General features: G+C 43.9%; 1 protein-coding gene across 8 annotated transcripts in view; it reads right to left on the bottom strand.

The window, feature by feature from the left end:
* Positions 1–636: 636 nt before the first annotated feature.
* The window catches only part of MDM4 (MDM4 regulator of p53), a 46,825-nt gene continuing 19,986 nt past the window's right edge, over positions 637–27,475 (bottom strand). Inside the window, exons 4-11 of one of the 8 annotated variants that reach the window (XM_002717573.6) lie at positions 24,903–25,036; positions 23,288–23,343; positions 17,085–17,152; positions 16,207–16,306; positions 13,882–14,042; positions 10,791–10,940; positions 9,462–9,542; positions 637–6,841 (exon numbers count right to left, since the gene is read on the bottom strand). In XM_002717573.6, the coding sequence (XP_002717619.2) occupies positions 6,269–6,841; positions 9,462–9,542; positions 10,791–10,940; positions 13,882–14,042; positions 16,207–16,306; positions 17,085–17,152; positions 23,288–23,343; positions 24,903–25,036 (1,323 nt within the window). In that variant the 3' untranslated portion in view covers positions 637–6,268. Of the gene's footprint in view, positions 6,842–9,461; positions 9,543–10,790; positions 10,941–13,881; positions 14,043–16,206; positions 16,307–17,084; positions 17,153–23,287; positions 23,344–24,902; positions 25,053–27,475 lie in introns of all 8 variants that reach the window. The other 7 variants (XM_089311360.1, XR_011381362.2, XM_008268530.5 and 4 more) reach the window with 7 other exon arrangements.

Below are 27,475 nucleotides of genomic sequence, written 5' to 3'. Positions count from 1 at the left end.
CAAGGACTACAATCCCCCGACATTTAAAAAAGACCCTAACAAACCCTCCCTACATTATGCACCAAGCCCCAATTCAAAACCACAGTAAGCTCAATGTTAAAAACCACTCTGCTGGGGCCAGCGCTGTGGCTCACTTGGCTAATCCTCCTCCTGCAGCGCCGGCATCCCACATGGGTGCCAGGTTCTAGTCCCGGTTGCTCCTCTTCCAGTCCAGCTCTCTGGACTGCCCCAGGAGGGCAGTGGAGGATGGCCCAAGTGCTTGGGCCCCTGCACCCACATGAGAGACCAGGAAGAAGCACCTGGCTCCTGGCTTCGGATCGGCACAACACCGGCCATAGTGGCCATTTGGGGAGTGAACCAAAGGAAGGAAGACTTTTTTCTAACTCTACCTAAAACAAACAAACAAACAAACAAACAAAAACACCACTGAAAGACTGGAAGGTTTCCTTCAGGACTGGGACCCTGAAGATGAAATGTAACAATTACTCCAAAAGGAAATGGGGGAAATACTCCCAGCCCCTGCTGATGTGAAGTCCACTAACTTCCCCAAATCAGATCAAAGAGAACAAAATGAGATTTGGCTGTAAATTAAAAAAAAAAATAGTATTTCTTCAATAATGACAATATGACAACACATGATGACAAAATGAAAAATATTTAATAAGCAAAAAAACGCAATAAAAATCAAAAGGTTTACAAGCATGACATAGTGCAAACACCAAGACGGAGCTGTTAACTGTTGCTTGTAAAAACCAGGCAAGAACGCCTGACAATGCTTCCCCCGGCCTCATTTAGTGAGTAAGCTGGCCACCACCCAGTCACTTCAAACTGGCTTTTCTCCTCATTTTCTGAAGCCACATCTGCTACTCCTCAGAGAGAGATCTGGGAAATCCCGTGTTGTCTGTATTCCAGCAGTGCATTTTATGCCGCCTCCTCAAGTGTATGTAGGACTTCCGCTCAAGACCACAGCTAGGCAGTTCCTCCAGGACAGAATCTGCTCTCAGAGCAGCCAAAGGCCAGGCTTCCCTCATCAAGGAAAGGATGCGTGCTCACAGCGTGGCTAAGAGGGGCCCTGCCCAGTGGGCATGTGGGAGCACTCGCGCTCAGCTTGCAGGCCGTGAGGTATCTCGCTCACACGCACACCCCAGAGCTCGGGCTACCAACAGTGCGATAGCTTCTTCGATCATCTTCAAGGCAATCACAGGCAATTCAGACCTAATCGCCACAACAAACGATGAGGTAGAAAGGGTAGGGTTTGTGTGCTCATTTTTCAAATGAGAGAAACTGGGGCTTAAGAAGTTCCAGTCTGGGAGCTGGGCCAGTGGGACAATCCTACTCCACCTCAGAGGCACTTCAGAGTGTATAGCTGCAGACCCAGGGGCCTGTTCAGGAGTTGCTCATGACTTCTGCCGTGCCAAGTGCTGGGGAGGCCAACAACGTGTCACCCCCTCTACAACATTGTCTAGGGGCTCGCTCTAGAAGAGAGGAACAGGGCACACAGGGGGCAAACTACAGGGAAAACCAGCTTTCTCCTGGACGAGAGGGAAGGCTGGCTTCAATTTCTCAGGCACAGACGCCGGGGACGGCAGCTCCCCTGTACCGCGTCCACAGAGCCCTCCACCCTCGCGACAGGAATCCCTTCCTTGCTGTGAGAACCCACCACCTGACCATGCAGCGAAAGGCTCCTGCCGACCGACCAGGACACAGGAATGGTCCTGAGTCACCACCACGCCAGAGGGGACCAGAGGCCTTTGGTATAGAGGTAATACCCAGAAATAGAGAACTCTGAACCAAGAGGGTCTAAGACTAACAGTAACGGAGGGCAAGTGCCTGCTGCATCAAAGTACTTACTGCTCAGAAAACAAATGCCTCAGGTGCGAAATGAGATGCTCTGATACTCTCAAAGCGTTGGAACGATAATGGCCTTTTCAAAGAAGCACCCGCCAACGTGCAAGGCCTGCTCTGGGAGGAACTGCACTCACAGCATGCTCGGCCCTCTTCAGGTATCTGGGACGCTCCCCGCCTCGCTGGGAAGCAGGGAGCTCTGCCAGCTGTGCTTGCTCACAGAGGCACTGGGGAGGAGCCCTGAGGAGAGCTCCCCGCACGTGAAGCCGTGCCTGGACTTCAGAGCCACCAGGAGAGTCCCGCTTTCTGCAGATCTGACTCCCTCCTGCTCACGTTCTGTCACTGAAAAGGCTACAAGAGAGGTGCAGGAACTCAAGTGTGGGCCTTGTTGAACAATGCCATATTCACCATGGAATTCACAACATTCCATCAAAAGATCTCAAAATGCTTATGGGACACTCTCCCATGGGAGAGAAGAGACTGGGGCTCCTACAAAGGAAGGCTAAGCAATGGCAGACATAACAGCTCCACCCCCAGAAAGGCCATCTCAAACTGTGCCCAGATTAGGCCTGGGGAGCGACTTTAACCACTCAGACGATCACTTCTATTTAGCCTTTTTGTCCTCAAACTGTCCCCTTTTATGCTAAACCGTAACCTGCCTACTCGTAAATCTGAGAAATTCCAGCATTCCCGACACTGCACATCCCAGACATTTGTAAACACATCTTCACTTGGGCACCGGGGAGAGCTTGCAGGCTCCTTAGTCACGGAAGTGCAGGTTCTACGCACAGCTTGTTAGCAAAGGCAGCCTTGGTCTCGACAGTGCGCACGCGCGGACATGCACGCCGACTGGGAGAACGACACAGTGAGTTCTGCTTCAGGACACGTCTCTAAACCACATAAGCAGTTGACCGGCAACATGGGAAAGAGCAGAGTCACAGTATCTGAAGCCAAGTACTTTCAGTTCAGGTAGGTCTGTGAGAGAGGAAAACCCTCGAGTTGGTTAACAGGTGTTCTGCTTTCTAACGTGAATCAAGAGGTAACGTTACAATAGCTTTGTAGAACCCAACAACATCCACCAATTTCTCATCAGTGACTTTTCAAAGCCAATATTGCATTGAACTGACACATGCAAATAAAGTTACAAATGATCCTAACCTTTAGAAACAAATTCTTTTTACAAAGCAAATAACCCACAAAGCATTACATACATCTAAATATACATAAATTATAATGAAAACAACTGTATATTAAATGCTTGGCAGTGTCTTGTATTACACAGTCTGTGGCAGTGTGGAGGCTGGCCTGGCTGGACTCCGGTCCACTGTTCAAGCCTAGGATTGGAAACCCGTGTTCTCTCCAGGTGGACTGAGGAGAAATGGTTAATAACAGTTTCAAGGCTTGGTCTCAACTTTTACAAAGTCTGGATTAAGTATTAAATACAAAAGCATACTGATTTCTGTCAGGTACACTGTAAGGTAAGTGAGCTGATATTGAGAGAAAAGATCTTTGCAGCTGTTATTTAGAAAGTATTTATCTAATGATTTATCATCTCTGTTCTGAACTTCCTGTCCAAGATAGCATCATTATAAATATGAATGTAAATGGCAACTAGAGTAAGGAAGCCAATGCTAATGTGGTGTGAGGTCACCATTCAGTCCATGGCGCTGTGCACCACGAACACCGACCCCAGTGCCACCAGCTCTGGAGCCTTCCTCACAGCCGAGGTCTCCACTCGGGCATGGCCTGCTTGTAACTAGGGTGGCCACAGAATTTACCACCAAGTGAAGACATTAGCGTGAACGGGCAATGGCAACAAATCAGACAGGATGGCGGGCCGCGTCACAGCTGAAGATGGACGGCAGCATCTTACAGTAGTAACCTGAAGACTTCCACAGAAACAACACCCTGCTTCTGTGGCAGCGAAAAAACTTGTACCGCAGGGGCAATGAAAAAAGAACAAAATCCAATCGAGGAGGTTTAACGTCTCCTGCAGCTGAAGATGAGGTTTCCCTCAGACGGCGCCAAGCGAAGGACTTAGTGCTACTGGAGACAGGGAAACCCAGGGAAGCAGACAGGAAGCAAGGGATGCTGGGTAGTGCCAGACTGTGCTGAGCAGGGATGTACCAAAATTAGCATTAAACATCTACAAACATAAAAAAAAACATTTGGTTCTTACCTAAGTTTTATCTAAAAGACTGCATCTTTATATATGGGATCACGGGGTACAACTGCAGACCCCTAAATCCCCAACTCTAATCTTAATCACCTCAAAAGCACACTGGCAAAAACTTAAGATCGAGGCTATCAAACCACGATGAGAGTATGGGGCGGGAGGAGGAAGGAGGATCAGCTTTCAGAGCATTCACCTAGGTCTCATCTACTCAAAGGGCTGGTTCTGCTTCTGGGTGAAAACCAGTGTCCTCCCAGTGCCTGGAGAGCCAGAGACTTGAGCTTCATGTCTGAGACAGGAGCAACGCTGCCCCCTTTCCCTGCCCTCACAGTGGGAGAATCTGCTAATTAGCTACGAAAGCATGACACTTACAGGGCTGTTTTCAGAGTCTCTGAAGTCCCATCCTGGCTGCAAAATCCTAATCTCCGATACCATTTATTAGAAGACCTATATTTGAAGCATCACCATTTAAAATTTTTAGCAAATGATAAAGTTAACAAGGATCATATGAAGATTTACTCGTCAACAGATTCAGATTCCAGCGACAACTCTGAACTCCGGCTGTGCACTAGCTGTGTCATCTAGCCTCAGGTGCAAAAGAAGAGACATTGAATACATGAGTACATTAAGGTTTAAAATTAGGAAAATTTCCTCTCTGGAAACTAAATAATAAAGGGAGGCTGTCTGGTCTATGTTCTAGTTTGGCACCAAACAGCGAGGCAAAGCCCTTCCTTTTAGGGCAAGGCATCTGAAAGCAGTCGGTAGAAAACCTGCATCAGAGCTTCCGGGCACATCTGCTCAAAGGCCTGGTCCTTGGGATCAATCCCTGGGGAGCTGCGCACGTACATGCAACGCAGGTGGTATTTCTCCATGAGTTGAACAGACATTGGTACTTTCCATTTCTGTATGTATTGTCCTGAAATTGTTGTGGCATGACCAAGCTTCTTCCAGTCTATCACTTTTCTTTCATTACTTCGCTTGTCCCAATTGCCTTACTCCCTATTCTCTAAAGAAAGGCTGCCTCTGACCCACCCAGAACTAGGTGAGGCACCGCTTCAGGTGTAAACTATCCTACAGGTGACAAAGAGGCCTTCCAAGACAACCAGGAGCGAGAAAGCAAGACAGAGACAGCTTTGGCTGAAACTTCTCTGCCTTCTCTAGTTCAGAACCACCACCAGGAGGGCTGGCATTGCTTCTCGGCCTTTTGGCTAAGATCAAGTGCAGGAGGGTTGGGCCAGAGACCTATGTAGTCATTAGAATTAACACTTTAATTTGGCTGATTCATTTTGAAATGAGGACAGGCTTTGCCAGTTTCTATGAGGACTTTTTCTATAAATTTAATCACCTAAGCCTACAGCTCCAAGGCTTTGATACAAGTATCTTTAAAGCATGTATATAATATACACTATATTGCATAATATCTTTTTTAAGTACTTAAATTTTTAAAGAACTTAGATGTCAAGTTAAAGATGTGCAAAAGGAGAACACAGAGAGAGCGCCATGAACTGGTTGAAGAATGGCCTGCAATGGGGCTAAAGGAAGTGTTCTGGTTCTATGGCTTATTTAGGGGGGTTCCTCAAGGTTTCTACAACTCAGCTGAAGGGAATACTTTATTACATGCTAACCATACCTCATTTTTCAAATGTGCAAAAGATTATATATATACTTTGAAATTATTTTAGGGGTATGTTAGAACAAATGTTTTATAACCACTATACTAGGCATCCCTGGAAGAAATCTCTTGCTTTTCAATACTTTCTCTTTTGGCTTCTCTGAACCATGCAGCCTAACTATAACATAAAGTGACTCTCAGTCCTCCTAATTGGACTAACCAGATCATGTATGTTTTCATTATTAGCTCTAATATTCTTCTAGTAACAACCTTGGATTATGATAACAGGAAAACATTCCCTAACAGATGGGTGGGGAATAAAAATCAACTAAGGAAGATTAATTCTCAAATAGTTTGGTAAGTGAATGAATAAATGCATTTTTGTTTGTCCTGGTAGCAGGTTCTGTCCTACTCTTTGGAGGGAGAATGAAGTGATTATTTGCATTTGTTTTCATGTTAATGGAGCCCCCAAAAATCAATCAACTAGTTCTAAAGAACTCACGCTCAAATCCTTCTAGGTGCAGAGGAACAATGTCCGGGAACACAGGGGTTAACAATAGGTCAGCTAGGAAGAGGTGCTCAATACTGATGTTTCACATGACGTGGCTCTCTTATTTCTCTGCAACTCACAGATTCAGCTATGCTATGAAAACCTTAATAACCAACTGAATCTCTTTCTTGCAAATAGGGCACGAAGCCCCAGTCTTCTTTAGTCTTCTCGCACAGTGGAAACAAGTGGTAAGGTGGCTCGTCCTCCCGTGAATGATGTTCCCATCTCGGGGTCTTTTCTCACATAAGCTGCACGGCTTCAAGATGTTCTGGCAGTCCTCCATGTTTTCTGTATCTGTCCTCTGCTCAAAAAGGTGATCTGCTTGTTCTCCCATGCTGGAGATGGTCTCTTGGCTTTCGGAACTATGAGCCAAATCTAAGAATTCCACCGAGCTGCAGGGATCAAAAAGTTTGGAGTTTTCTTCCTTTCTATAAACATCTTTAGGTCTAACAACCGGAGCTGAAATGGTTCTTCGACAATCAGGGACATCAATTCCTTCATTTTCCTTCTTTTCAGGTATGGCAGTGATATCGGACGTGGAGAGAGAATGGGTTAACTTAGAACAATCTGAATACCAATCTTTCCTCAAGGCCCAGCATCGAAAACAGTACCTCTTGCTTGGAGAGTTAAACTTCCTGCACTCAGTGCACTGCCACTCGTCCTACAAAGACAAGTGCGGTCAATTAACATCCACTCAAGTCGTGAGCAAGCCCTCAGGAGGAGAGGTGAGATTCACACCACCTCGCTAAGGATAGTTCGGACATTCCATGTCAGTGGGCTAGCGAAGGACTGGGGCAAATTCTACAGATACATGCAAGAAATGTCAGAGTGCCACAACTGCCATTTTCAAGCCAAAAAAAAAATTTTTTTTTTTTTTTTGACAGGCAGAGTGGACAGTGAGAGAGAGAGACAGAAAGAAAGGTCTTTCTTTTGCCGTTGGTTCACCCTCCAATGGCCGCTGCGGCTGGCGCGCTGCGGCCGGCGCACCGCGCTGATCCGATGGCAGGAGCCAGGTACTTATCCTGGTCTCCCATGGGGTGCAGGGCCCAAGCACCTGGGCCATCCTCCATTGCACTCCCTGGCCACAGCAGAGAGCTGGCCTGAAAGAGGGGCAACCGGGACAGAATCCGGCGCCCTGACCGGGACTAGAACCCGGTGTGCCGGCGCCGCAAGGCGGAGGATTAGCCTAGTGAGCCGCGGCGCCGGATTCAAGCCAAAATTTGATACTGCTATCTCCTAAGTTAGAGTAACTATTTAACAACTTCCCATTCAGTCTGGCAAAATGTACGTGTCTTCCTTTTCCTCACTGCCTTCTTTTAGACCATTCCTCTATGCATATTTGTTCCTTTCAGCCAAGAGGCTAAAAAATGAGGAAGCAATAATACAGTCACTCTTTCCCATTAACAGATGTTATGAAATCTAGCAAAAAGGAGGACAAAAAAGATTTGAGAATTTCAGTTTACTCATGCTCTTTCACTGTCCTTGGGATCACAGGGGGTTAACTGTAGGCCTAAATCTCTCTCTGAAACATCAGTGTTCTTGTCCTTGAACACCAAGTTATTTTCTCCCCACTTCTCCATATTCAAATTGGGAGACACGAGAGCTCAATGAGATCTCAATGGACGTGAAATGCCTTGCTCAATTCAAAGGCAGCCAGCTGCAAGAAGGCAGGAGTGTTTACTGTGGACAGCTGGCTGTGACATGACACTGGTCTCACACAGGCCGACTCGACTGCTCTCGGGATGAGGCAGAGCACTTCAAGTCTGGAGTGGGAGCTCTGCTGAGACACAGGTCATGCCTGTGTGTCAGACTGGTACACTTCCCAGAGAGCCTTAAAACTTCTGCCATTTTAAGATTTTCCAGTCACATGTGAAATGCTACATAAATACTCAAAAAGAACTTCACGAAGATTTGGAATTCATAACTGACGGTGTGTACAGCTGAACTGACATCATTTTTTCTTCTTTAAATAGTACAGAAAATAATAGGGCTTATTAAGTTCAGTGTCATCTTAGACTTGATGAAATAGTCTATCTGTTTAACATGTTTTCTGGGCCCAAGTAGTCACGGAAGTCTGATTAGGATAGAAACATTCATCTTGGCCGGCGCCGCGGCTCACTAGGCTAATCCTCCGCCTTGCGGCGCCGGCACACCGGGTTCTAGTCCCGGTCGGGGCACCGGATTCTGTCCCGGTTGCCCCTCTTCCAGGCCAGCTCTCTGCTGTGGCCAGGGAGTGCAGTGGAGGATGGCCCAAGTGCTTGGGCCCTGCACCCCATGGGAGACCAGGAAAAGCACCTGGCTCCTGGCTCCTGCCATCGGATCAGTGCGGTGCGCCAGCCGCGGCGGCCATTGGAGGGTGAACCAACGGCAAAAGGAAGACCTTTCTCTCTGTCTCTCTCTCTCACTATCCACTCTGCCTGTCAAAAAAAAAAAAAAAAAAAAAAAACAAAAAAAAACATTCATCTTTACCATTTGTATTGTGATCAAGAACACTGATGGGCCAATGTGTGCTGTTGTACTACCGAGCTATGTGCAGACAGATAATCTGCCGTAAATTATCATAATGGTCAACAGCAGTATGCTAGGGGCTGGGGGAGGAGACAGGAGGAAACACCAGAAACCACCTAAAGATGCTTCTGCGCCCAAGCAGCAAAGTGTACAGTCCCTTCTTTACCCTTCCACACTAGACTGCTTCCCACGGTGAGTGAGCTGCAGGAAATACTGCAAGAGCACAGTAAATAACACGAAAAGAGAACAGCAGGTTCACACACATTTGTATCTAGAAATGAGCTGTCAGTTGGTGACGAATCCGTATCTACTAAGAGATTGATACCCAATCTTCATCAATAGCCTCCCTTCGTATTAGCTTGTGTAGAAACTAGGACATTTTCTATGTGCTTCTTCCTGGGAGAGTACTGACAATATCATTTTTATACTCTACAGAGAAATGCACTGAGCCTACAGGTGTCTGTAAGATGGCAGTGTGGCGTGCAGTGGGACAGTGGCGCAGGCACTTGGTGAAGCCGTGTCTCCTGCGCACCATGCGTGGAGAGTTCTGTCAGCACAGAGAGCGGCACGCACAGGCACTGAAGTCAGCCTTTCACAATGCAGGAGATGATCCGATCGGAGTCTCTCCTCTCCTCCGACTCCAAGAGAACCTCTAACAATACGTACAAAAAACCAGTGCCTCTCAACAGTGAGGGAAGGCAGAAGCAACAGGCAAAGGGCCTTCCTGCCACACTGGGGAGCTTTGGGGGTTCCCGCGTCTGAAGGAGTTGTACCTCAGAGGTGACTTCTACATCAGTGTCATCACTTAAGGACTTCGAGTCCTCAGGGTCATCACTTTTCCTCTCTTCGACCATCTGTAAAGGCAAAGACACCTTGTTAGTAAGACTGCCCTGAGAGGAGCCTTTCATCTCAAGGTGAAAAAGAACAGCTTCAATTTAACTCACATTCTATCTCCATCACTAGCACTTAGAAAGAAGGGAGCTTAAATGTAAGCCCAAATACATGATTCTGTACACACCCCGCGGAAACTTCAGTCAGACCAGCGACGGAAAAGCACCAACGAGTGTTACCAGGTGTCTCCCACATTCCAAAAGGAAAAGCTGTCCAAACTTATAAATAATGTAAGGAGTAGAAAAGCTGCAAATGATTAAATATAGAAACATTTTACCTTGCAGGTGAAGGTAGAAGTGAGGAATGAAAACAAAGCATTTCAAAATCTTACTTTTCACATTTAAGAATAAAACTAGTTAGACGATACTCTGGCTGGCCTATAAAATCCTGCTCATATACCAGGGTTGGGGAGGGTCTTCCAAGTTTTAAAATTTAGGATTTAAAATTATAAAACTTAAAACCCTAGTTTCATGGTCTAATAAATGGAATAAAAATAGGAAACGATTAGGAACCTCTAACAGCAACTTCCTCAATGCCCATCTCTCTGAGTCTTCAGGATGTCACTTGTGTCCTCACTGTAGCTACCCGCATGCTTTCTAGTGCGCCCCTGACCAAGTCTGCCTGCAGCAAGCATACCAGGGCATCCACTCCTGACAATCAAGTAACTCACTCAGCAACTGTGGCAGCCTAAGTAGATGTGGTGTTCTGCTGCAGATTCAACAGATGTCTACAGAGAGTGCACTGAGTGCTGGCCCCAGATGTGCCGCCTGTGCCACTCCTGCCCAGGATGCACTTACACTCCACGTACTCATAGTTCTAACTCCCTCATTTCCTCCAATAACACTACAAGGTAGAAAGACACCATGTGCATTTCATTTAGATATAAAGTGGTTATAAAAGCTACTGAGAGTCTACAAGTTAAGGACTTTCTCTTCCAGGATGCTGAGATGTTCAGAACTTCGCCTTGTTAGCAAGCAAAGGTCACAGCTGAAAGAAGCTTCCCGACAGAAGACCCGCAAGCAGGTGAAGAGGGAGCTACAGCTCCCAGAGAGGCAGAAGCTTCTCTCACTTTAGAGACAGCCTCGGCGACACTCAAAACTGAATACAGGAAAACATGAAAAATTTTAAAACGGGAAATTATTATTTGAGTAATTTTTTGTACAAAGATATCAAAAGACCAAGATTACTATGAACACATAAACACAACATACCTTTTTGTCACCCACTTTTCCTACTTCTTCACTTGCTTGATCAGTAAGAGCAGCTTCACCTTTTATTCCAACACCTAACTGCTCTGATACTGACTCATTCAAAAACCACAAGTCATCTGTAGTGTCTGAAACAACGGCAGTACCTATATCCTAATAGAAAAAACAAACACGTGTCTGTAGTCAGTGGCTTATAAAGAAATGCTAAACCAACATAAATGAAACAAAAGTCAACGTATTCACACTACATCTCCAAAGAGCATCTCATTTTTCTTCAATGGACAAAAAGTCATTTAACAGGTATCTAACTTGACACCTACAATGGTTAAACTACAATGAATGGATATATGGTGCCTGGCAAGGGATTTTCTATTTTAACAGTGAATCAGGAATAGCACCTGAGAAACAGCACTAAGGGGCTCCAGAGTTGAAGACACAGAGTTACACAACTACACAGAACACACTCCCTACTCCTTTCCATGGGCGGCGCTCTAGAAGTCAGAAAAAACATTCCACCAGCTCTGACATATTCGCTAAAGTTGCTTACTGAGAAATCTGAGAAATCCTTTGCTCTGACACTTTCTGATATTCTAAACAACTTTAAACAAACAGAACTTTCCGCATTCATCCATGGACATTCTAGGACACGCTTTTCTACATCCTAAGGGACAATTCCTCATTTTGCCAGGGTCCTATGCCCTTTCATGTTCTCAACTAGCACTCACTGAATGTCTCCAATGTGTCAGATATGTTCCAGGTACGAGGTAATGGAATATAGTAGTGAATAATACAAAACCCTGGGCTTGCTTTGCCTTTTCTTTTCTTTAATTTATTTTTCAATACTTGAAAGAGTTACAGAGACAGAGAGGTCTTCCATCCACTGGTCCACACCCCAAATGGCTGCAATGGCCAGAGCTGAGCCATTCCGAAGTTGAGAGCCAGGAACTTCTTCCAGGTCTCCCACGTGGGTACAGGGGCCCAAAGTCTTGGGCCATCTTCTACTGCTTTCCCAGGCCATAGCAGAGAGCTGGATCGGAAGTGGAGCAGCCTGGACTTGAACCGGTGCCCACATGGGATGCCAGCACTTCAGGCAGGGGCTTTAACCCACTGCGCCACAGCGTCGACCCAGGGCTTGACTTTCAATGAGAAAAAACAGACCAAAAAATACACACAAAAAGACAGTGATAGGGGCCAGCAATGTGGCATAGCAGGTGAAGCTGCAGCCTGCAATGTCGGCATCCCATATGGGTGCTGGTTTGAGATGCAGCTGCCTCACTTCTGATCCAGCTCTCTGCTATGGCCTGGGAAAGCAGTGGAAGGTGGCCCAAGTCCTTGGGCCCCTGCACCTGTGTGGGAGACCCAGAAGAAGCTCCTGGCTCCTAGCTTTGGATTGGTGCAGTTTCGGCCATTGCAGCCATTTGGGGTGTGAACCAGCAGATAGAAGACCCCTCTCTCTCTCTCTCTCTCTCTCTCTCTCTCTCTCTCTCTGTTAACTCGGCCTTTCAAATAAATAAATAAATAAATCTTAAAAAAAAAAAGACAGTGACAGCTTTACAACATGAAGTGAAGAAGGTGTGGTAAGGTAAAGCAGCAGAGGGACTGGGGAGGTCGTCAAATGAACAAGGGGTGAATTTTGGAGGGCCACCACTTAAAATGTACAGCCCCCAAACAAAAGTGAGTGGACCCCCTCCCCCCCAGAACTGCAGCGTGACAAGCTTTGATGGCCTCTGAGAAAACTACATTTGAGCTGAGTTCTAAATCTGGGGCAAAATGTTCCAGAAACAGGAAAGAACAACCTTAAGGTACCTGAGGAAGGAAGAAGCCTGGTGTATCTGGGACACACATAGTGAACAATAAAGGCAAGTGAGGTAGCAGGGGACCAGACCAGTCATGGCTATGGTGAAGGAGTCTAGATTTTATTCTAATGCTTTCTAAGCCATCACTGAAAAATTAAAAAATGGCAGTGATATGACAAAACTTACTCTCTGAAAAGACTGAACTACTTAAGATGAACAAGAACAGCTGAGTAAAAGGCTACGACAACACCTGCATGAAAAATTACGACAGGTTGATTGAATCCGGGTACAACAGTGAAGAAGTAAAAAGTGGTTAGGTTCTGGATAGGACCGGTGCTGTGGCCAGTGGGTTAAGCTGCCACCTGTGACACTGGCATCCCATATGGGTGCTGGTTCAAGCTCTACTTTCGGTCCAGCTCCCTGCTGCAATAGCCTAAGTACTTGGGACCCTGCACCCATGTAGGAAACCTGGATGAAGCTCCTGGCTCCTGGCTCCAGCCCAGCCCAGCCCAGCCCAGCGCAGCCCAGCCCCGGCAGTTGCGGCCACTTGGAGAATGAAACAGAGGATGGATCTCTTTCTTTCTCTGCCTCTCTGTAACTCTGGCTTTCAAAAATAAATCAATCTTTTAAAAAAATATTCTGGATGTTTTGGGTAAAGACCTGAGAACCTGAATGCGTATGTGACAAGAGACAGACACCGTTACGGCAGACAGTACATTTACGAAAAGAAAAAGATTGTGGAAAGAGTGATTATACCCCTCCAAAAATAATACTCAAGAGTTCTATTTTGAACAAATTGAATGTCAAATCCTCTGAAAGCGGAGGTGTTGAGGCAGCTTGACGTGGAGACTGGGCATTCAGGAGAGTGGTCAGGGCTATACATGCAAGTTTGGGTTTGTACATTTTTTATTTATTCAGGAGACAGAAAGAGAGAACTCCCATCTGCCAATCCATTCTCCAAATGCCCACAACCTGGAAGCCAAGAATTCAATCCAAGTCTCCAACATGGGTGGCAGGGACCCAACTATGTGAGCCATCACCTGCTGCCTCCTAGGGTGCACGTTCTCAGGAAGCCACAGTCAGCGCTGAGCCAGGCTCCAACCCAGGCCCTCACTATGGGACGCAGGAATTCCCAATGGCGTCTTAACTGCTGCACAAAATCACCACCCCAGATGGTATCTAAAGTCATGGCAGTGCATGAGAATCTTAAAGGAACAATGTGCAGTGGTCAAGAGTAAACAAGAATGCTACCACTCTTTCAAAAGGAAAAACAGTTCCCCTTCAAATGTGAAATTTACCTGATTGGTCTGTAAGTCAGTTGAGCCATTACTTCTAGGTGTATAGTTGTTTCTCAAGTTTCCTAAAAACCACCAAGGCAGGCCAGCTACATCCCACTCCTCAAACCCAAGGTCCAGCCTAGATGTCTCCTCTTGGGTTAAATTTTCTATCAAGTCTTCATCTATAGGAGTCAAATGAAAATGGTGATAACTACATACACAACACTTAATCACCAAGACTTTCTTTAGAATACTTACAACTTCTCTGGTGGACAAGTAAAAAATTCCTACTCCCAGTAAGAAAAAAATCAGAAATCCAGTATCCATCTTAGTGGCAGAGCCCATGTATCATCCCCTGGTGTTAGGCTTTCCAGCGAGCAATGACACTATAAGTAGATGATCAGTATTAAGGAGTCTCAACTCTGGAAGCACCTTAACAATGACACTGTTCAACAGGATTTCTAAATAGTCATTCACTGCATTCTAAACATTCTTACCACCGTAGAAACTAAAGCAGGACCTGCTCTGGCACACACTGCTGGATAATGGCTTAATCCACTGAACTGCAATGGTGACAGCACAGTGGCCTAACCCTAGAGACCACAGGCAAGGTATACACACCTAATAATCTGAGCAACCACACGGCTGTCAAGGCAGCTTCATTGGTACTATATATTTTGAGAGATTTCTCAACAATTTTGGTATATGACAATCTTATAAAAAAGCAATGGACTCCTGGTTTCCAAATTAATACATATCTATGTCCCTTCTGGATCAGTGGCTTCTTTTGGACTTATGTATCTAGTGACGTCATGAATATTAAGGCCCCACATATTCCAAGTAAATGACCTTGTGTTGCACATGTGCATGACACTCAAGGCAATCATTAACTTGAGTTTGCTACCATACAAAATTCTTCTCTTTCTTTCCCATCCTCCACTTTCTTTTGTTGTGCTTTGCTCTCTCATTCTCTTCTACCTTTGCCCAGTGCACTAAGCCTGCCAGCGGCTATCAGGTGTTTACATGTACAAGGCCTAGGGAATTTCTGCAGTAAATGGGTCCCTGCCAGAACGTAAGGTCACCCTAATTCCTTATAAACCATGTGAATACGGTCTATTAAACGGTGTATATGTGCCCAGGGAAATTTCAACTTCCTTTTTATTTACTCATTGTTGAAATTAGCAGAAATCCAATTCCTGAGATGGTATCACAAAACTATCCACAGCTACAACACTGCAGCTTAGGTGAACGAGAGGACAATGAGTCCTTGCTACAAAGAACACCCTGCCCTTCCTACCTGTAGACCATCCTGAAAATACTTAACTGTCCCCAAAATTTACACCACAAGGTACAAACAGTCTCTTGAATGGATGATTCTTATATTTTAAGTAGTCTTTTGTGTAGAAATAAGGATGTGCATTTAGATAGTACCGCATTTAGTAACACATATACTACATACAGGCTGAAATTATTCTAAGGTAACTAAGTACCCTAAAATTCAGCTTATGTTCAAATGCAATTTGAAGGAAAAAGCAAAACTGATTCTCAACATCAGAAACAACTTCAGGAGCATCACGATCTAGGACAGAGCTGGAGGCCCAACCTGCCATTGGTCCAAGTGTGAGCCAAGTACCTCTACTAGAATCCAGCACATCATAAAACACCTTTGGGGAAACTTACGATTTTTATATTCACACACATCTGAGAACATTTAGAAGATATCTTATCAAGTGGGTCTTGGGGAAGGCTTCCAAAGGTATCAGTGAACTCGTTTCGCCTAACCACACCATATCTAACTACTGGCACAGCCATCCAAGGATAAAGGAACCACTGAGCTTTTTAGCTATCACTTTTGGCCAAAGGATATTTTGAAATCTCTGCAAATGTCAAAATCTATGAAAACTGGCCTTTAACTCAAGCAGGTAAACCAAAATAAAAATTGCAATGAAATCAAATAAACACATATACACACAGAAGGCATTTGAATTCATGTTTATAGCAAATTCGGCAGGTGGCCAACTAGCAACTGTGTGGCCCCTCTATCAGCCTGCTCACTCCTGGGACAGCCTCATACCCCCCGCCCAGTGACCACGTGCTGCTGAAAGAGCACCACCCTCTGCAGTTAGCAAGTTACCACTAGGTTGAAAAAACGTTATGAAAAAAGAGAGGTATGTACAACAGGTAGCCCTCCTACTCACATGCCCAGACAGCATCTATTTTGAGTCCTCCATATAAAAGTTTCTACAATGCTCTTAATTACAGATAGTGCTTAATATGGACAGATGCCACATCTAGAAATAATCGACATAAAGACAGAAACATCTACAACGCCTTATCAAGATTCACCTTCTCTAGAGTTTCTGCGTTTATGCTGTGAGGTAGGCAGTGTGGGAACATTGTTTTCTTCGGCTCTTTTCCTGGAACTGGAACTCCCCTCTGCACATTGCTGAAAGAAGGGAAAAGTGTGTATCAGGGCAGCAGAAATGACTGAGACCAGGGGATGTAGCAGTTCCATTCTAGCTCACCAGTTAGTGTGCAACACAACGGGCTACACACAAGGAAAAGAAGAGAAGTCTGGAGTTCAAGTCACTCAGCAAGTAAAAACAACACAACTCTCTCTTAACCCACATGAGCAGAACTAGGAGAATCCCAAACCTGAGGGGGGAAAAAAATCACTGTACAAAAGCCCAAATCCACTGTTAAAAACAGGCTGTCTAAAGCCTCTAATGTACTACAAAATTAAGTGTAATTCAGAAAGCATGTAAAACCCTCATCCTGCACCAAGATGTTCACTAAGTTACCCACGTTTGGGAAAGCTTTAAGAAATGACCTGATATGAACTTAACTGCAACAAACCTGTAAAATCTAACAAAGCTGTTTCTCAAACACATGTGTATACACACAAGCACACTCTCTTGCTCTCTCTCTCTCACACACAGGCACACACGCGCACACACACACAGAGGCACACACAAACCCAAGGAAAATGCAACTGGAAGAACTGAAGATCAGAAGTGCTACATCCCAATAAAGATGCAGAGACTGGAACTCTGTTATGGGCAGAACAGAGAAGGTTCACTCTGTCCCTGGTCTGTGAACTCCCAAGGACCTTTCTTATTATGTCCTTACCACGTCCAGGGAAAGGTCTTGGGAGTCCAAGATCCACAGGTACAGAGAAGGGGCCACTCTGTACAACAAAAGAAGTCACCGTGTGGTGATTTTACCTTCAGTTGGTCTTGACTTGGAATATCCATACTGTGATCTTGTGCGAGAGCGAGAGTCTGAGCGGCATCTGGATAGCAAGTAAAACAAAAGGAAAACCTTCCCTGGTAATAACCATTCTTTCCACACAAAAAGGACCTCAGCAAACAACCCTGAAGCCAGATTTGGTCCCTAGAGATGAACTTCTCCATGTGGGCTGGACAAGGCTCTCATTTGCAAGAGGGGAAAAATCAAAATCGATAAAAATGACACAGATCCAGACAGGCCATATTCAAAACATACCACCAAAATATAATTTGGGGGAAAGTGAAAAATAACTAAAAAAATTCTTCCATGGCAAGCTTTCAAATTTGGAAAAGTAGTTACAAGCAGAGGATAAATTACCAAATTTTCCTAACATATGAACAACCACCACCACCATAAAGAAAAGTACGTAAGGCTCTTTAAATTTGATTTTTATTTTCCAGTGTGAAAGTTATACAGGGCCATGAGATCTGAAATCTGGAATTTCCCCTACTTGCCTCATAAAATAACAGCATCTTCATGTAAACCCCCATCCTAAATGCTAATGATGATTTCATGACTTAAAATTCCTGTCACCTGAATGCAGTTAGATTATTTTTCATCAAGTGTTAGTTTGCCCACTTACTACAATTCATAAGAAGAGAAAGCAGATAGAAGTTTTTCTCAAATTCAGTAAGTATTAGCCCAAGAGAAAAATACATTTAGAAATTTCTGAAACAGAAGAGAAGGTAAAAACATGGTGGCAGGAAAAGAATAAATTGAAAGAAATGTAACAACCTGGAGCACTCATGACAGACGCTGAATGCAACTGAGATGCACCCAAAAACATCGACCATGCGGCAGGTACATCAGTCACTACCAGGTCCAGAGAGGAGACACTTACGGAAAACCTCACCCTAGCCTAATAAAGACCGAAAGAGAAACAATATAGATGCTACAGCTGGTATGACAATTCACTGGTTTTGCACAAAGCAAACATCTTCACAATTATAATAATAAAGAATATCGTTTCAAGAAGTATCTTTATAGCTAACTGGAGATACTGGAAAGTTCAATAGACAGTATTTCCTGACCACAAAGCAAAGTTAGCATACAATGCAGGTGAAGTAGTTCTTTAATGAAACAATTCTATCACTGTCATTTGTATTACCACGCCTTTCTAACACAGGTTAAAACAATTTGAAGCATAAGATAATCGAAAATGAATCTTGATGTGAATGGAAGGGGAGAGGGAGTGGGAAAGGGGAGGGTTGTGGGTGGGAGGGACGGTATGGGGGGGAAGCCATTGTAATCCATAAGTCGTACTTTGGAAATTTATATTCATTAAATAAAAGTTAAAAAAAAAATTTGAAGCAAAAAGATATTTCAGATAGCCACAATGTAAAAAGCAATCTTAAATATAAAGTTTGTCATATCTATTTCATTTTATTGATATACACCAGGAAAATGGAAGAAATTATTTAAAAAGAACTATCTTTAAATAATTCATTTTATTCAATAATCAAAAAAAAGGGTTAGAAGACTGGCACTGCTGCCAAGAGGGTGCCACCACTTGCGATGCCAACATGCCATACTGGAGTGCTGATTCAAGTCCCGGCTACTCTGCTTCCAATCTAGCTCCCTGCTAATGCACTTTGAGAACAGCAGAAATGGTCCAAGTACTTGAGTTCCTGCCACCAATGTAGGAACCAGACAGAAGTTTAGGCTCCTGGCTTCAGCCTGGCTCAGCCCTGGACAGTTGCAGCCATTTCAGGAAGTAAAACAGCAGATGGAAGATCTCTGTCACTGTGTCTCTTGAATAAATACACAAATTTTAAAACAAAAACAAGTTGGGGTCAGCGCTGTGGCACAGCGGGTTAAGCTGCTGTCTGCAATGCCTGCAACCCATACAAGCAGCTGCTCCGCTTTTGATCCAGCTCACTGCTATTTCGTCTGGAAAAGCAGCAGAGTGTGGCCCAACTCCTTCCAACCCAGGTGGGAGACCCAGCTGAAGATCCTAGTTCCTGACTTCCACCTGGCCCAGCAGGGGCCACTGTGGTCATTTGGGGAGTGAACCAGCAAATGAAAGGTCTCTTTCTATAAATCTGTCTTTCAAATAAATAAATAAATCTTTGTTTAAAAAAAAAAAGTTTAGCTCATTTGCAAAGGTATAAAATAAGTTATACAAAAAGCACTTTTCTCATTTGTCCTTATAAATAAAACACATGCAAACCAATTTATGAAAATCAATAAATCCAGCCAACACAAGAACCATGTAAGCAGAAGAAAGAATAGATAATCAGAATTACCTGGGGCAATTTTGGGGTCTACATCATTGTACTACGGCTATATAATATGTTACCATTTTTGGTAAAGAGTATGTGGGAATGCTATATAATACTTTTGCAGCTTTTTCCTAAGTCTGAAATTTTTTTAAATGACAAAAGTTAGGCACAGCTAACGTGGAACAATGGATTAAGTTCTCTTTGGGACACTCACATCCCACATCAGAATGTGTGCTAATGCACTTAAGAGGCAACAGACGAAGACCCAAGTACTTGAGTTCCTGCCACCCACATGGGAGACCGAGATGGAATTCTTGGTTCGTGACTTCAGCCTGGCCCAGCCTCTGGATACTGCAGGCCAACTGGGGAGTGAACCAGGAGATGACAGATAGATCTCTCTCTCTCTCTCTCTCTCACTCCTTGTCACTCTTTCAAATAAATACATAAATCCTATTTTTTAAATGACAAGAATAAATGTTTTAAAGATTGATTCTTCAGAAGGTAAAAATGTTTCCAAAAAAAATGAGGAGGCAAACTCTGTTACAATCAAGGGTTAAAGAGACATTCATGCTTGGCACAATAGGAAGACCAAGGACCAGCCAGTCAGAAATCTTGGCTCTGCCACCTATCAGTGGTGTCTCAACTTCAGCAAACCACTCGTTCCACCTAAAACACCTGTTCTTGGAGCTGGCTTTGAGGCACAATGGACTAAGCTACCATCTGTGATGCCAGCATCATACTTTAGAGCACTAGTTGGAATCCTGGCTGCTCCATTTCTGATTAAGCTTCCTACTAACGTGCCTAGGAAAAGTTTAGGTCTCTGCCACCTAGTGGGAGACCTGAATGGAGTTCCTGGCTCCTGGCTTCAGCCTGGCCCAGCCCTAGTCACATCAATCGTTTGGGGAGGGAACCAGTGGATGAAAGCATGTTAGTATGTATTCAATCTTTCCCTCCCTTCCTCCCCCAGTGTGTCACTCTGCCTTTCAAATAAATGTGCTGTGGCATAGCAGGTAAAGCCCATATGGGTACCAGTTCGAGTCCTGGCTGCTCCACTTTGATCTAGCTCCCTGCTAATGTGCCTGAGAAAGCAGAGGAAGATGGCCCAAGTCCTTCAGGCCCTGAACCCATGTGAGAGACCTCGAAGAAGCTCCTAGCTCCTGGCTTGGACTGGCCCAGCTCCAGCCATTGTGGCTATTTGGGGAGTGAAACAATGGATGTAAGATCTCTATCTCTCCTTCTAATTCTCCTTTCAAATAAATAAATCCTTAAAATAACTAAATAAAATAGACCTTATAACTGTTCTTAATAATATATGAATATGGGGGCTGGTATTCTGGGGTAGCAGATAAGCCACTGCCTGTGACACTGATATCCCACGTAAGCACTGGTTTGTGTTCCAGCTGCTCCACTTCTCATCCAGTTTCCTGCTAATGACCTGGGAAAAGCAGTGGAAAATGGCCTAAGTGTTGGGGCTCCTATCACCCATGTGGGAGGCCCAGATGAGGTTCCAGGCTCTTGGCTTTGGTCTAGCCCAGGACTGGCTGTTGGGGCCATCTGGAGAGTGAACCAGAGGATGGAAGATCTCTCCTTCTGTTAACTGTGACTTTCAAAATCAATCTTCCAAATAAATAAATAAATAGGTGTATGTTAAATTCCACAGAGAAAGTAAAAGAAAATGACAGGAAAAAAAAAGTAAGAATTGCACCTACTCTACACATTCAGAGAACAAATCTTACTGAAAGAGTAGATCAGCGATCATAAAATCCTCCATGTATTTCAAGCTATTAATGACTATCCCAAAAACACACTCCTCCACAAACGAGTAAATTTCAAGAAAGCTGCCAGACCCTTGCTCTCCAACAGAAATTTACAGCTACAAGTAGATGAAAGGGGCAAAAGGCTCAATGAAAATAACAGGCTTCCAAAGTCAAGCTAAGTTCAAAATCACATTTCACTGTAAGAGCAAAACATCTTTCTCTAATTTTAAAGCATAAATCCTTAATAGGAATGGATCCCTTTCAATGTTTATTTCCATAAACTATCTAATGATAGCCAATCAAGAGAGATTATAAACTTGGGCTTTCTTCAAAGGACAATGTTACTCAAAATCTAATTTGAAACTCAGAGAAGTGCTTCACAAAGGACTAAAGGGGGGGGGGAGTTTCATCACGGCAAGCGAGAGTTACAGTTCAGTTGTACCCAGTTCATTCTCCTATCTCTTAACAAACCACCACGTTGAAGCCATTAGACGCCAAAGCAGCCATCTTCCTATGTACATCTAGTAAATTACGCTCACAGGGTAATATTTTAGGAGTGTGGGTTGGCATTTAAGTAAGAGAACTAAAACTCTCAGGTGAGAGGTTCCTGCATCCCTTTACAGAAGCCGGGTCAGACATCACCAGAGCCTGCAGTCTGGCCTGGACCCAGGGGGCAAGGGCAGACCTTACAGGCACTGATGTGCTGCGACAGAAGCAGAGAGCCCACCTAGGAAGCTTCTTGGCAAAAATAAAAATAAAAAAAAAATTGGAAAAAAAAAAAAAAAAAAAAAAAAAAAACCTTGAATCCACTCAAGCACTACTAGTTTACCGAAAAACCTGGGAGATAAAGAAACACATTAAACAACACCACAGGGATACAATCTGTCAACTTAAGAATATGGGAAATCCTACAGGACCAATGACCCATTTCTACAAAAGGTAAATGACATGGAAGTAAAAGGAGTGTTATATAGCACAACGGGGCGAGTTAATTTACTGTATTACAAAGGGTCTTCAAAAAGTCTAAATTTCAGTGATTTGGGGGCTGGTGTTACAGTGTAGCAGGTTAAGCTGCTGACTGCCACCAGCATCCCACATGAGCAGCTGCTTCACTTCTGATCAGCTCCCTGCTAATGGCCTGGGAAAGCAGCAGCAGATGGCCCAAGTCCTTGGGCTCCTGCACCCACGTGGGAGATGGGGATGAAGTTCCTGGATCCTGGCTTCAGCCTGGCCCCAGCCATTGCAGTCATTTGGGGAAGGAACCAGTAGATGGAAGACTGATCTCTCTCTCTCTCTTTCCCTGTAACTCTGCCTTTCAAATAGATATACAAATAAATCTTTTAAAAAATTGTTTTCCACCAAAATAGACTTATTTTTCAACTCCAATTTTCCATAAATTATTTGAAGTACCCTCATATTTCAAAACAGTTGAGTATTTTAATATTTCCACAGAAATGATGAATGTTTGAAGTGACGAATTTACTAATTACCCTGACTGGATCACTGTATTATATATATATATCTTAAAATATCACCATATTCCATTAATAAGTACAATTATATGTCAATTTAAAATAAAAAAGATTTGTTACTGAATAAAGGTGATTCAATTAAACCCAAACCAAAAACAAGTCCAAAAAGAGGAAGATTAAATTTTCTCAATTAAAGACACAAGACGTATCAGCCAAATGCAACATATAGACTTATGTTCCAATCCTGATTCAATAAACCAAAAACAATAAACTTTTTGAGACAACTGGGAGCAATGGTACATGAACTAGCTATTAATAGTAGTACGGGATTATCTTTAGTTTTGTGTTATTCATTTTGTTGGGTATAATAATGATGTTGCAGTTATGTTTGAAGGAAAAAAGGCCTTATTTTGTTGGCAATTTCTCAAAGTATGACTAGAAGAAGCAAAAATGGCAAAACACCAGCAGTTATTTAATCTAGAAGAAGGGTAGCTCACTAATCTCAGTATGTTTCATGTTTTTTCACAATGAGAAGTTATCTAACATGCTAAAAACGTTCTGTATGACAGGTAGCACACAGCCTCCCAGCCATGCTAACGACAGCATTCTGATCCTCCTTGCTTTCCCATCATTTGTCCCCTTGAACCCAACGCTGGCATAAAGACTGAAGAAATAGGATGTGACATACCTGTAGTAGCAGTGGCTAAAGAGACAAGATTCTTTCTTAGCATATCATAGAGGGGGCTGTTAAAGAGAGAACATAAAAAATTAATCTCAAATACCACTATGAAGTTATCAGCCATATTGGTAATTTTCCATTAAATATTACATGGATTTCTTAAAATGCTATCTCCCCAATTTTTCTATAGGGTAAAAAAGAGAGAATCTTTTTCCCAGAATAGATTTTTTAAAAAATCAGCCAAATATTGGCAGGCGCCGTGGCTCACTAGGCTAATTCTCCGCCTGTGGTGCCAGCACCCCGGGTTCTAGTCCCAGCTGCTCCTTTTCCAGTCCAGCTCTCTGCTGTGGCCCGGGAAGGCAGTGGAGGATGGCCCAAGTGCTTGGGCTCTGCACCCACATGGGAGACCAGGAGGAAGCACCTGGCTCCTGGCTTCAATCGGCACAGCGCGCCGGCCGTAGTGGCCATTTGGGGGGTGAACCAACGGAAAGAAAGACCTTTCTCTCTCTCTCTCCCTCTCACTGTCTAACTCTGCCTGTCAAAAAAAAAAAAAATTAGCCAAATATTAAGATGTTTAATGCCTAGGCCCTTGTCTTACTTTGTCCTCATTAAAAAAAAACTATTAACTGGATACAGAAGGCAAGCTGCTGCTTGCAAAGCCTCTATCCCATATGGGAGCACTGGTTCAAACCCCACTTCCAACCCAGCTCTCTGCTGATGCAGCCTGGGAAAGCAGCAGGTTAGGTCCCTGCCAGCCACATGGACGCCCAGATGGAGTTCCAGGCTCCCAGCTTCAGCCTGGCCTCTCCTGGTCATGGGTGCCATTTGGGGAGTTAACCAGAGGATGGAAGATCTCTGTCTCTTGCTCACTCTCTCTATAACTTTGCCTTTCAAATAAATAAAATAAATCTAAAAAGGAAAAGAAAGCAAGAGAGAGAGAGAGAGAGAAAGAACACAGTGATTTCTGAATTTCTAATTAGTTTTTAACGGTATAAAGATAATGACCATGTCCCATGCATTCGGTGAAAGTCACATCACAGGTCAGATTAGCTCCGGTGATTCTTACAAGGCTAATCACCAACCTCAAAATGCCTAGCAATTTTTCATTTCACTCATCTGCTCAATCTCCCTCTAGTAGTAATTTCATACAATTCTAAACAAGACACATCCACCTCCCTCCTTACCTTGACCTTGGCACATGAAGCTCAAACTGAAGCTATCCTCCCACTAACCCCTCTAATCCAGTGTCCTTCATCCTTCAGCCCAAATTTTACTTCCGCAAGGAGCCCTTCCTGGCCCCACCCACTCTCCAGCCCACCCACTCCCTGTGCCAGGCACCTCTCGTTTCTGTAGCACTTACGCTCTAATTTTACCACATGGTGGTAATGATCACACATACTGGTGTGATGGTTTGATTAAGATGGAGAAGGTCATCTTCTATCTTACTCTGTAAGCTGCACAAAACCAGAGGCTGTGTTGCTCACAATACTCCTGTTGTATCACAGGCTACCTCACATCAGCTCGGCTCTTAAACACGTGTTGACTGATGGCACCATTAATAACCTTGAGAGATGAAGTGGACAGCTGTAAGTACCCAAGAAGGCAAGCAACCCTCGCTTTTTACCTTGGATCTTTCACAGAGAAGCTCTGCCGTCCTAGAAGCTCTCCCAAAAGATCTCCACCACAGTACACCATATGCTGCTCCTGCTGATCATAAAGCTGCTTCACCATTATATACTGGCCTAGGTAGTGCATAACCTGCGTAGAAGCAAAACTGCATGAGGCATCTAGCTAGCTGTTACCAAGGCCACAAATTACCAGTAACTGAAGTAAATCAGTATGGCAGAAAAAGACCACTTAGAAGGCTGTCAGTGCTATGCAAGGGGTCCTACAACAAAGAGGCTGTTCCTAACTAACGAGTGTTCACCCACTTGGCTAGTAACAGACCAGACATTTTAGCCCAGACATGCACCAATCTGCAGCTGGCACTGTGGCGTAGTGGGTGAAGCCTCCACCTGCGATACCAGCATCCCACATTGCCGCTGGTACGGGTCCCGGGTGCTGCTCTTCTGATCCAGCTCTCTGCTACAGCCTGGGAAAGCAGCAGATGATAACTTAAGTGCTTGGGCACGCCCTGCACCTGCAAAGAAGACTCAGAAGAAGCTCCTGGCTTTGGATCGGCCCAGATCTGGCCACTGCAGCCATGTGAGGAGTGAATCAGCAGATGCAAGATGTCTTTCTGTCAGTAACTCTACCTCTCAAATAAATAAAGTCTTTAAAAATATATATATACTGCTCTGACAATGAGAAAAAAATGGTAACTGACCTAATATCCCCTTAAAAATCCTCTCACCAGTCCAAATGAAGGGAAATGTTCTACTAGTAGTGATATACTCTGCCTGGGCCATAAGAATTTCTCCAGGGCAGGGGTCTGATGCAGCAGTTAAGGTGCCACTTGGGATGCTGGCATCCTGCAGGAGTGCCTAGGTTCAAGTCATGGCTCTGTTTCTGATTCAGCTTCTTGCTAATAAGCATCCTAGGAGGCAGCAAACGATGGCTCAAGTTCTCAGGTTCCTGCCACCCACACGGGAGACACAGATGCAGTTCTGGGCTCCTGGCTTCAACCAGGCCCAGTCACAGTTATTTCAGGAATTTGGGGAATGAACCAGCAGATAAAAGACCTCCCTCTTTATCTTGCTACCTTTCAAATACAATGAAGATAAATTTTTTAAAAGTTTTAAAAAAAATTCCAAGTCCAAGGGCACATAAACAATTTACCAAAGACTTTCATTTTTTTATTTGAAAGGCAGAAAGAAAGAGAGATGGAGAAAACAGAGAGAAATCTTCTACCCACTACTTCACTCCCCAAAGTACTTGAACCATCATCTGCTGCTTCTCAGGGTGAGCATTCACAGGAATTGTCATGGGAGTGGAGTAGCCAGGACCTGAGTCAGGCACTCTGATACAGAAAGCCAGCAGAGCAAGCAGCAACGTAACTGCCATGCCGAACACCTTCCCCTGTACAATGTTTAAAAATCCATCAACCCTGTAAGTACAAGAAACAGAACTGTGTTTATCAAGTAACAGTTTAGTCTATCTGGCCTTCTGTCACAAAGTTCACAAAATGGAAGAGAATATGAACAAGTTTATGATTCAAAACTTGAAAATGATCCACCATGGGGTAGGAATTTAATCTACCGCTTAAGCCCCAGTTAGGATATCCATGTGCCACATCGGACACCCAGCTCTCATTCCTGATTCCATCTTCCTGCTATGCAGACCCTAGGAAGCCTTGGTGACGACGGCTCAAGTAGCTCAATCCCTCCGACCCCCGTGGGACTGGGTTCTCAGCCACCAGCTTTGGACTGGTCCAGCCCCAGCTGTCGGAGGCATTTGGGGAGTAAATCTGCAGATCAGAAAGATCTCCCTGTCTCTTTCTTTCAAATAAATTTAATTAATTAAAATAACAAAAAAAAATATAGATTTCCTAGAAAAACCTGAAATGCCTGCAAATTTGTTCCCTTAAGAAGTCTAATAGCTCAGAAATAAGGCAGTGCCGATAGGTATGAAGCTTTTAAGAAAAGTTTTTAAAAAAGGGGGTTGATAATTTTGTTTCCTCTGTTTAGGAAGGCTTTGATACTACCCTACTAAATGCAAACAGTTCAGACAGATTAACATTTTAATACTTAGCCTGTTCCACTTAAAAATTCAATTTGCTTTTGCTTAAAAAAAACTTCAGAAGCTAAGTAAGTTATTTAAATGCATAAGTGTTTACAATAACTCACAGTGCTTGGAAGAGAGTATCTGACAGATTTATAATGAAAAACTACTACATTTAATTCTTGCCTGGCAGCATATCTTCTAAGTCACAATGTCATTTTTTAATCTGTACATGTTTTGCATTTTAACTCTGGAACAATGTATTCATGGTTAATTGTGTTTTTCTTCTAACTACTTTGAAAGGAACTCTGAATGAAACAAAGTTCAACTTGACAGTCTAAAACAGAACAGAAGTTGCCCTTCTAGTACTTCTAAGCATTAAAACTTCCTTTCTTAGGCCTGATTTCAGAACTACTTATTTGCTGGCTTCCATTTCTCAACTGTTCTTAAAACTGAGAGTTTGGAGCTGGTGTTGTGGCACAGTGGCTTAAGCTACCACCAGCATCCTATAAGGGTGTTGGTTTGAGTGCCAGCTGC

Source organism: Oryctolagus cuniculus, chromosome 13 (genome assembly GCF_051225735.1).
Source record: "Oryctolagus cuniculus isolate XC-2025 breed Fujian yellow rabbit chromosome 13, ASM5122573v1, whole genome shotgun sequence".
Lineage (NCBI taxonomy): Eukaryota > Metazoa > Chordata > Mammalia > Lagomorpha > Leporidae > Oryctolagus > Oryctolagus cuniculus.
This window is presented reverse-complemented; position numbering and strand designations above follow the sequence as displayed.